This window comes from Amblyomma mixtum, chromosome 9, assembly GCF_055824585.1.
Source record: "Amblyomma mixtum isolate Tamu chromosome 9, ASM5582458v1, whole genome shotgun sequence".
In the NCBI taxonomy this organism is placed as follows: domain Eukaryota; kingdom Metazoa; phylum Arthropoda; class Arachnida; order Ixodida; family Ixodidae; genus Amblyomma; species Amblyomma mixtum.
In genome coordinates this window covers 92,805,689-92,816,480 of record NC_143020.1, presented here as the reverse complement: position 1 = coordinate 92,816,480, position 10,792 = coordinate 92,805,689, and the positions used below count along the sequence as shown (strand labels likewise).

At 48.6% G+C, this 10,792-nt stretch overlaps 1 protein-coding gene across 1 annotated transcript; it reads left to right on the top strand.

Moving 5' to 3' along the window:
- Nucleotides 1–330: 330 nt before the first annotated feature.
- LOC149330127 (juvenile hormone acid O-methyltransferase-like) lies at nt 331–4,015 on the top strand. Its single transcript, XM_089559741.1, has 4 exons — nt 331–409; nt 1,180–1,754; nt 2,568–2,727; nt 3,849–4,015. The coding sequence occupies exons 1-4, from the start codon at nt 331–333 to the stop codon at nt 4,013–4,015; spliced, it is 981 nt and encodes a 326-aa protein (XP_089415867.1).
- The last annotated feature ends 6,777 nt before the right edge of the window (nt 4,016–10,792 follow it).

Here is a 10,792-nt window from a genome sequence, read left to right as displayed (position 1 = left end):
AGGAGGTTGAATTTCTTTATAGTGCTTGAGAGAGGGGGTGTGGGCAGTTTTGCGTGGCTTTTTTCTGCTGCGTTCTTGGTTTCATGTCTTTTTGTGTTATATATATATATATATATATACACACACAAAAAGACATCAAGGTTTAAATAATAGGACTGTTACTTGCGAGTCAGCGTTCGTCTTTTGTTCTCCTTTATCTGGTCCGTTGTCTTGTGTGCTGTTTATTATTTTTTATTTTGAATCCATACCAACTAGCCCAACTGAACGTTTTGTCTAATGTGATGTTCATCTCGCTTCCTCACTTTCACAGCTGACGGACTGCTGCTAGGGATGTGGACGCTCAAGGTATTGTCACGGAAACCGAAACCCAATCTGATAAAAAAGCTTTCACGAAGCATGAGGATCCCTGGTAAGGATATTATAGAATTTCTTCCACTCCCTGAGGCTCTCACGGTTGTGGTCACTGTTCCTATCTTCGTGGTCATCCAATTTGAAAAACTTGACTGCCGGTGTCCGTCAAACGGAACAAAAATTTGTCAACCTGTCGCAGGGATAGGTTATGTTCCGACCTGCAAAAAGTTTGCTGTTCTAACGAGTGAAACGTGTCTTTTTCAAATGGGTCCCTGCTCTTCTAAACATTTTTATAGAGTGTTGGGATTTAAAGGGGAGGACACACCAAATTTTCAGTCGCCGTGTTTTGTTTCAAACGTTGTGTACTGCCCCCGGACGCGCGATACGCGCTCCGCGATTAATATATGCACGCTGAATAATTTATTATTGAATTATTTATACTGAGCCGTTTCGGTTTCCGATCGCAAGGGTGTGCTATGTCATCACACCCAGGGAACAGCAGCAACCCTGGTCTCGTGGGCCCCAATAGTTGTGAAGCACGGATTGTCTCTGACTGCTTTCCACCCATATCAAGTATTGCTTCAACGCATTTTATCTAACGAAGGGCGAAGAATGAGCGATCCTGGCAATCAGCTTCTGCCTATTCTAAACTTCGACTGACCCAGGAAGATACATCGTAGACCAATCGAAAAGAGAGATGCGCAACGCAAGGTCATTCAGACAGGACAAAACAGCGTTGCAGAGAGGTTTAGACAAATAGCAATTAGACAGCCACATGACTAAACCCTTTCCTCTACTTCTAATTTTATTCACCCTGTTACTTTTCAGCCTCAGTGAAGCATGCTCTAACCGAGACGACAGAAGATCCCTGCTCAATCAGCGAACCAAAAAAACCACCGCCCCTCCGCGCCGCAAACTACGCCAAGAACAATGGACTGCAACGAAAGCACAGCAAAGCCGTACTCGACTTCTGCCAGCCTACGTTCTTCACCGAGTGCGACAGTTCCATGCAGTTCCTCGACGTCGGGTGCGGGACTGGCGACTTCACGCGGGACTGCCTGGTGCCACGCTGCCATCCTTGCCGGAGGATAGTCGCCACCGACTGGTCATCGGACATGATAGAGTACGCCACGAGTCACTCTGGCCACGAGAAGATCGAGTACCAGGAGCTGGACATTGCAGGCGACGGCGTGGACGACTTCCTCCGACGCTACGGCCGCTTCCACAGAGTGTACTCCTTCTACTGCCTCCACTGGGTCAAGAAACAGGACGTTGCGCTGAAAAATATCTCCGAGCTCCTGAGGCCGGGCGGGGAATGTCTCCTGCTCTTCCCCGCGTCTAACCAGCCGACCGCATCTTGGCAGATTCTGGCTGGCATGGAGCGCTGGGCGAAGTATTCGGAGGTATTCCGCCTTGAGGTCATTTCGTTGCTTTGTTATGTGCATGAGCTCGCTCGAAATGTTTTGCAGAGGGGCGGTGTCGAGGCACCGACGTTAAGTGGCCTTGAACGTCATTAATTTGGCGTTTTACCAAGAAAAGGATCACTAAAACATCCACTTAGTGACTTGCATATATAAAACTCTTGTAGAGGCACCTATAATAAACGCTGACTACTCTATGGGGACGAATGAAAACATACACAAGGACGGGCGCCCCGTCCTTATGTGTCTTTCTTTTAGTCCCCGTTGAGTACGCGCTGCTTATCACAAAATGGCAGATCAACTCGCACAAGCATCTGCTGCATGGAGGAAGGAAAACTCAGGAGGGGCCCTCGCTGTCTGTGCTGCATGCCAGAAACTCTGCCCGAAGTCACGTGCTTTTGCAAGGACTACTGGGTGTATTTAGCCGCCGGCATAGCCGATAGTTACGCTAGGCGCAGCGGCGTCGTCTGCTGCATTGTATGCTGCGCATGCACAAGTACTTTGAGACGGCGGCTAAGTACGGTGGACTCTGGGGGGAGCCGGCTTCAAAAAATGTGACGTAACCGACTCTCCTGAATTCTTTCCTTCCTCCATGATCTCCTGTAACGACTATAATAAGAAGTTGTTAGCTCGCACCTTCATTTTCCCGCCGTTCGTTGCCACTCCTTGTTTCATAATTCGAAGTGGTGTGAATAATGAAGATGAATAATATCTGCCCTCCCCTTCCTTTGTTTTAGCATAATCAGCATCAGAGCAACATGTCAATGCTTTGCTGATGTCGCATTCGTCATGCAGGTCCTGCTGTCTCTCGTTCCGGAAAGCGAGAACATGATCGATAAGCAGGAGCAGATGGACTACATGTCGTCGCTGCTACACGACGCTGGGCTCTCGCCGACCATCTTTGTTCTGCCCAGGTTGACGACATTCGACGGCTGCTCGGAAAAGGACATGATCGGTAGGTCACACTTGGATGGCTGACAATAGGGTTATCGCTGCTTGTAATCCTGTCCACATAATTTTTTCTTTCCTATATATATACCACATATACCACAGCTTGCAAAACCATGACCTGCATGCTGTATGTGGAAAAAAATTATTTTTAGGTCATGTACTTGAGCGCACCACAACAACATTAGTTTCGCTTTAGTGTTTTGATTTCATTTTAGTGTGAAAGCAGTGCTACTGTCTCAAAAAGTGCCATCCTCGACCCACCTCCACCCTGACTCCCAGCCAACCTCGACCTCCCAAAAGTACCACCCACACATCTTCACCGTCCCGAAAAATTCAGTTCAGTGTATGAAGCTTCGGCTTAGATTACAGAAAAAGCACGCACGATGGCATATAAGGTAAATCAGGCTGCTTGCGCAGAATGGAATGAGATGTGTGATCGTCCCGTAATTTTTCGCAAAATCGGCATCCATGTATGTCTGCGTGCATTCTGCACGTAATCTTCACGTATTTCTTTTCTTTCACATTTTGCTGTACATTCGTACGCAAATGTGCTTGTACAATGCGCATTTGTTTTTACCGTAGTTACATTTCTCGAATCAGAATCGGAAATTTATTTCTACATTACGTGGTACCCCCTTTGCCAAAAGTAACCGAGCAACAGGTTTTTGCTTCTGAAGCGTATAACTAAGTCGTTAAAGCACTCATAAAGATGAAAAGGTGTATAAACGTGAGGTCAAGGGCTCACCTTACTTTACACACATTCAGAGCTTACGGGCTTCCATAAGTTCTTCGCTAGGCGGCTAAGAGACAAACCACCTGTGCCCGTTTGCTTTTGGCACAGACGGTACATATAGAATGCAACGGGTTCACGCAAAAAGACTTTTGGAGGCTTATAGTCGACAATCACCGCTCATGCTATTTATTTTTTTGGTTTATCTACAACAAGATGTTGTTTAGTGCGCGGATCTTGAACTCACTCATTGAGCTATTCTTATCAAAACACACAGCGACCCTAGCTCAGACCTCAAGGACAATTAGTACGTCACTTTCAACGAGGTCTTTATATACTTATGCACTGTTTTGAATTGCAATGTGCCAATCCAGTTTCGTTCTCCTGTTTCGCAGGGCTGCACATGGGCATCGTCCCCATCGCCGCTATGGTTTCCGACGAAGAAAGGCCGCAGCTGTTCGAAGACGTCAGGGCGCTCGTCCATAAGCTGCACGGTCCCGAGACAGACCAGTCGCGCTTTCGCATGTACGTCATCCAGGCGACAAAGAGGCTGAGGGGCTAACACCACACTCGACGTCTCGCCCCACCAGAGTTGAAGGCTGCTGAACTGCCTGCTCTTGACCAAATATGCCGAGCCTCAAGTCTTTGTACAGTCATGACAAAATGCTCTCAGTTCTTTTAGCTTGGACAGCTTTTAATAAAAGCAGCCATTCTTTTGCCTTTAGTCAGTTTCCTCTCTGTGAGTTACTATTTATGGTTTATGGATTATGTGGGTTTAACGTCCCAAAGCGACCCAGGCTGTCAGGGACGCCGTAGTGAAGGGCTTCGGAAATTTCGACCACCTGGGTATTCTTTGACGTGCACTGACATCGCACAGTACACGGGCCTCTAGAATTTCGGCCTACATCGAAATTCGACCGCCGCGGCCGGGATCGAACCCGCGTCTTTCGGGTCAGCAGCCGAGTGCCATAAGCACTGAGCCACCACGTGTTAGTTACCTCTATCGTCACTTCCAGGCTTTCACCCGCCGTGCTCGACTCTTAAGCAGGAGACACATGTCCGGCAACACGTCCGGTGCGCCGCTACGGTCGCCGCTACGGTCGCCGCTTCAGAACTGCCGCACCACAGCAAGCAGGGGCACATGGAGAGGCAAGCATCGCTGCGCCGATCTACCTAAGCTCCGCCCATAACCGGTGTCGCAATTCGCCGCCGTGCAGCAGTTCCTGAGCGCTGCTTGGCTTGGTGTACAAATATTGCAAGAAAACACAAAATTGCCTTGTTATCAGAAAGACTGCCAGCTACACTCGAGTAGCGACAAAGCATGCCTGCTTATGTTGCGAGCTTTCGGCAACGGCACCGCTCGCTGGCGCTCCGGACGACGAGCTCTGCTGCTGCCTGTCTGCCGTGGTCGTCGCTAGGCCTATAGTCTGTTTCGCATCGAAGCGGCAGGGGCGGGCACTTCGGAAGTCGCCTGCGCTATAATAAAAGGCCTCCTCTTCATATCGCTTTGCTGTCAAAAGCATCATCTCACAATAAAATAATAGTATGGTCACTTTCCGCGACGCCTTCAGCAGCGGAGCTAGCGGCCGCCAGTCGAGCCGGGTCCCAATGTCGGGCCATGCGGCAGTTACGAGACGGTTCTCCAACAAATTCGCTCGTACCACAGTTATCACGTTTGCCAGCAACTCGGTATTGACCAGTGACCCTGAAAAATGTTACATTTTCTCATTTCCCCATCCCAGGGTGTATTATTTACGTCAAGAACACTCTTTAGCTCGTTTTTATGACGCCGGCAGGCGGGATCCAGGCTGGCCGGCCAGCCGGCAGGCTCGGCGTACTTCGCGTTCGCGCAAGAAAATACAAAACAGTCATGCTACCAGAAAGGATGCTTCCTAGATTCGAGCAACGACAGCATGCCTGTGCTAGAGTGGAGCTTTCGGCAACGACACCGCCTGCGACAGCGCAGTCAAGCCAACGGGCGACACACCGCTCATCGGCTCACTTCACCGTCACCAAGCAGAGTTTTCGTGGACTCGACGTCATCGTGACGTTGGCGCTCTGTTCGCTCGCATTATTTGCCACTGCTCACCGGAGCGGCGTGCCGGACCTTCGCCGGACGCGGTGCGCCGGACATATCTACGCGGTTTGATGCATACGGCGGTCGCCGGCTGTCCGCAACGGTACAGCCGGTCGCGGTGAGCCGGGCCGGATTCGGAGCGCCCGCCTACGTATGTCCCCGCGTTTACGGTCCGCTCCGCTTAGCTCACCCGCTCAGCACAATCGGAGCGGAGGTGCAGCGAGCAGGGTCAAGCGAACCGTGCCGCTGGTACGGCTAAGCGGAATAGTTTGCACCAGTGGCGTCATGTGGCGGTGACAGGTAGAACCGCTTTGGGAACCTGAATTAAGATTTGTCTTTCCACTTGATCTCTCTTTGTTGTTGCTTCCTTTGTGCTTTATTAGAGCTAAGTGAACATGCTTAGAAAGTTAGGTGGGCGGATGAGATGAAGTTTGCGGGGATATGGTGGCCGCAGCTGGCAAAGCACCGGGTTAATTGTAGAGACATGGAAGAGTCCTTTGCCCTGCAGTGAGCGTAGTCAGGCTGATGATGGGGATGAACGTGCTTAGTAGAAGGATACCCCTTCGTGCAGGTGAATTAAGGAAAACGCGACTTGCATTGGTAGTGTGATCCACCGAGTTCAGTGCCGCACTGTGTTCGAGCCAGTGTCTGCTTTCGTTCCTAATTTCAGCGTTTTTCCTGCTTCCAGGGATGCGCGAAGCAAGAATTCAGACTCCAGCTGTGTACGTTCCCTTTATTCGGACTAAACTGGAGTAATTAGACGATCTCTTGAGTTGGAAACGTTTGCAGCTTGTCGATGTGAACCGCGTTGAGTATGAGTGCACTCATTACGAAAATAAATCAAGACAGGCGTGAAGGCTGCGACTTACTTTCTCAAATTTGCTTAGCATGATGCCGAAAATAGCCTGTAAGGAGGTCTGCGCGGCTAACAGCGCGCAACGTCAAATCGCGCTTGACTGCGACCATGGCTTTTGCTGGCACCTGCGTCCACATGTGCACACAGATGCTCGAAATTATTCACCGCAACTACGTTGCATGCAAACAGGGACCCTTGTTGATTTTGAAGCGCTTTCGATGTCTGTGGTCAGGGAAATAAGCCCAGCAGAGAGTGAAACTTGAAAGTGCTCTCTGACGCCACCGTCGAGCCGGAGGCAGCCATCTCGTACTAACCGGATAACCCGAGACGTTTCTGGATGACATGACATTCCATTAAGCCGGCGCGCCAGCGGAACGAAGTCGCCGCTCCGCTGATTCGCTGGCGGGTGAGGCGACTGTCCGTTCGGGCGCCTCTACGCTCGTCTGCATGCTCCGCTTTCTTTCACTTGCGGTCTTCGGTTCGACCGTGGTCCCGGAACTTTTCACGGAGTCCAAAACTCACTTCCACGTAGCAAACTAATGTGTATAGTTCCCAGTGTCGCCTTATTCGCAGTCGTGCGTCCTACGCGCCGTGCGCGCTTAGCGCTGCGCCCCGACCGCAAAAAAAAGCGGTACATAACTGCACGCGTATGGCGCCAGTACGCGCCCAGTCGCGCGCGCGACCCGCTCCGCTCCGGAAGACACGGAAGCAGAACTCTCACTGACTGGCCGATGCTGGAGCGCCGAAAATAGCACGCGCCCAATATCTGACCCCGGGCGCGTTAATTTAGCGCACTCCAAGCTCCAAGAGGGCGCGCTCGAGCGCATCACCCAGGAGCTGAGTCGGAGCGCAACTTAGCCGCCATTTGATTCCCGTGAGCGTATGAGCGCCACCTGACGCCTCTGGCATTTCCGTTTCCGGCGTGTTGTTTGGCGCGCATCTTCACTATGGCTGCAGACAAACGCAAGTTACTGCAGTTATTAATGGACGACGACAAGCTGGACGAACTTGATTCCCACAGGCGCAGGCAGCAGCAGCGGTTCACCTTCGTTCTGCAATCTGCCCGTGTTGCCATGCAAGGTACCACTGCATTACAGAGTGTTACCTTTACTTTTTGTATGCGGACTGTGGAGTCGCAGAGAGGAGGATCCGTGGTATTGAGGGCTACGTACTAAATGTTGCACCTCGGTACACTGATACTCAGTTCAAGGAGCACTTCCGGATGACCTGCAGCACCTTCGAGTTAAAATACATACGTTTGTTACTACATTAGCGTAAATACGTGTGGAACATTAAAAAAAAAATGAAGGGTGCTACGCTACTGGAGTAATACAAGCACTAAAACTTGCATGACATCGCACTTTTGATCGATTAAAGGGCAATACTTCACATTTACAGTCAGCCAGTGTCTTTAAATCCGCTGATTTGTTTTGTTGTTTCTAAAAATCACTCAATCCATGCTCTAAGCTCCCACTTTTGGAATGAAGAGCAGGAATTCCTGCTCTCTACTAACCGACATCTAAATATTCTGCCTGATATGCAGGTGCTGCTGAGGATCACACAAGAGCGACTTACCACGGAGAGGACACCTCGCGTACGTCTGCAAACAAAAGTGCTGATGGCACTGTTGTTGCTGGGAACCAGGAATCATTTCGTGGAGTTGCTGATCGATTTGGTGTCAATAAGGGGTTGCTGTTCTATTTAACTAATGGCACTATAGAGATATGGGCACTGGCTGCAAAAGACCTCATTCGTTGGCCTGCAAACTTGCAAGAAGTTGCTCAGGAGTTTGCTCGAAAATAGCACTTTCCCGGGGTTGTTGGTGCTGTTGACGGTTGCCACATTGCAATCAAAGCCCCTGAACAGGAGCAAGTTGCGTACTAGCGTACTACAACAGGAAAGAATTCCACTCAGTCATCTTGCAGAGTTGCTGCGACAGCAACATGATATTCACTTACATGCAGGCAGTCCAGGATGAATGCATGATTCCCGAGTTTTTGCCAGGTTGGACCTTGATAAAGTAGCTGACAACTTTCCGGAGAATTTTCACATCTTAGGCGACTCTGCTTATCCCCTGTTAGTAGGTGTCGTGCGACCATACATAAACAATGTGCACTTAACAGAACAGCAGGCAAAGTTCATTGAAACTCTTGGAGCAGCAAGGTCTGTAATTGAGCGAGCATTTGCTGAGCTCAAAGGAAAGTTCAGAAGACTCAAGTATCTTGACATGCAACCAACATTGATGGTGATCAACTATGTTGTAGCATCATGTCTTCTCCACAACATAATCCTACAGTGTAAAGAGCCATTTGGTGACGACGCCATGTAGGAAGAGAGTGAGGCGGATACACCTGCCTGCGAAACACAAAGCCTGCAAATAGATGCGCTGCAATGAAGCGAAATGCAATTGCACGTTTCCTGAGCAGAATGTAGTGTAAAGAAGGTTTACAATAGGAAGTGAACTTGCAGTCCCGAAATGAAAGTGCTACACTTATGCAGCACACAGACCGACACTCTCTAAACAATTTATTGTATGAATACTTTTGTCCAGGCAGGCCTGTGAACGGCAATAAAATATTAAAGTAAATACTCTGCCTGTATACTTTTTTAAAACAATGTAAACTGAAGAGTTATTCACATGTACAGTCGCGGGTAAAAAAGATTAGCACACATGACGGAACACCAGAGCGCCGGAATGGCAACGCGTGGCGCTGCGGGTGGCGAAGAGGCTGATAACGAGAGTGCCGGGCCGTTCCCATTCTACAGTATTAGGGGGGTTCAGCGGACGGCCACGGAGAGCAAAATTACTGGCTAAAAGCAGCGCTATCATCTATTCTTCCCGCGAGTTCCTTTTGACAAACCATCGCGGACATAAAAAACCGTAATAAAAAGAAACCATCTTTGCTCATGATAACCGAGCCAAAATAAATGCTGCAAGCACAGTCACGTAGGGTCGGCCCTTCAATGCTCTGGCGGTGCACGCTTGATAAAGCTTACTTCCTGCCATCCCCCCCTAGGCTGCAAGCATGGAAACGGCCCGTTAGGCAGGTCTGCGTACCGCAGCGCCGCGTGGTGAGATATACGAATTCTAATCGCCAGTGATCTGTGCTAATATTTTTTGCACGCGACTGTACTGAAAATCGTTCAATACCAACAATATGTTGCAATTTTCAGGATACAGCCACTGTCACTATAAAGAAAAGCCAAGAAGTAAAACACTGAAAAAAAATGATGTTTTATTTATTTATTTATTTATTTATTGAATACTGCGGACATGCTGTATGTCCAAGCAGGAGAGGGAAATACATACAGGAGGGAAAAGCAAAACAGGTGCGATAGTAACGAACGATATAAATACAACAAAACAAGCAACGCAAAAGTACAATTGAGAACGCGGTTACAGCACAGCTACTAAACCAGCAGTGAAAATCAAGAATGATTACAAAACAACGGAGAGTTCTCCGGTAGAGCATTCCATTGAGAAACTGTACTCGGAAAAAAAGAAAACTTGTAGGCATCTGTGCGTGCAAAAATAGGTTTCAGGCTAAGGGCATGCTTATGGCGCGAGGCTCGTGTGGAATCATTAACGATGTAATTTTCAGGTCGGATACCAAGTCGAGAAAAGTATAATGAATGAAGGAAGTTGAGACAGGCTTTCTTCCTTCTATCTGCCAGTGGTTCAAAGTCTGCGAGTTTCAACATGGCGGAAGGAGAGTCTAGGCGCCTGTAACGGTTGTAAATGAATCGTGCCGCAAGACGTTGCATTCTTTCTAGTTTTTGGATGTCATCTACCGTGTAGGGGTCCCATACAATGCAGGCATATTCGAGACTGGGCCTTAGAATAGATTTATATGCTTTCAGTCTTAGGGCACTAGGGCAACCGCTCATCCGAAGCTTCAGAAATCCTAGCTTTTTGCGGGTGGAGGAGCATATATTTTCGATGTGTTTCGTCCATTTGAGCCGTGACGTTATTGTGACACCTAGGTACTTATATTCTTTTACAGCTCTGATTGCAACGCTATTAATGTTGTATAAAAAATTATGTTGCGTGGTCTTTTTACAGATGGAAAGAGAAACTGTTTTGTCAAAGTTAATAACCATTTCCCATTCATTGCACCATTTAGCTAAATATGTAGATTTGCATTCAAAGTAAGCTGGTCAGACACAGATTTGATAGACTCAAATATAATACAATCATCCGCAAACAGCTTTACGGACACAGAGGGATCGAGAGCTTCTGGGAGATCGTTTATATAGATATTGAATAGTACTGGACCCAGAACCGATCCCTGAGGCACACCTGAGTAAACCTCTAAGAATCGAGAGGTGGCTCCATCGATGTCGACAAACTGCTTTCGCTTTGATAAGTATGATGTGACCTAATTTATTATTTGATCCGGAATGCC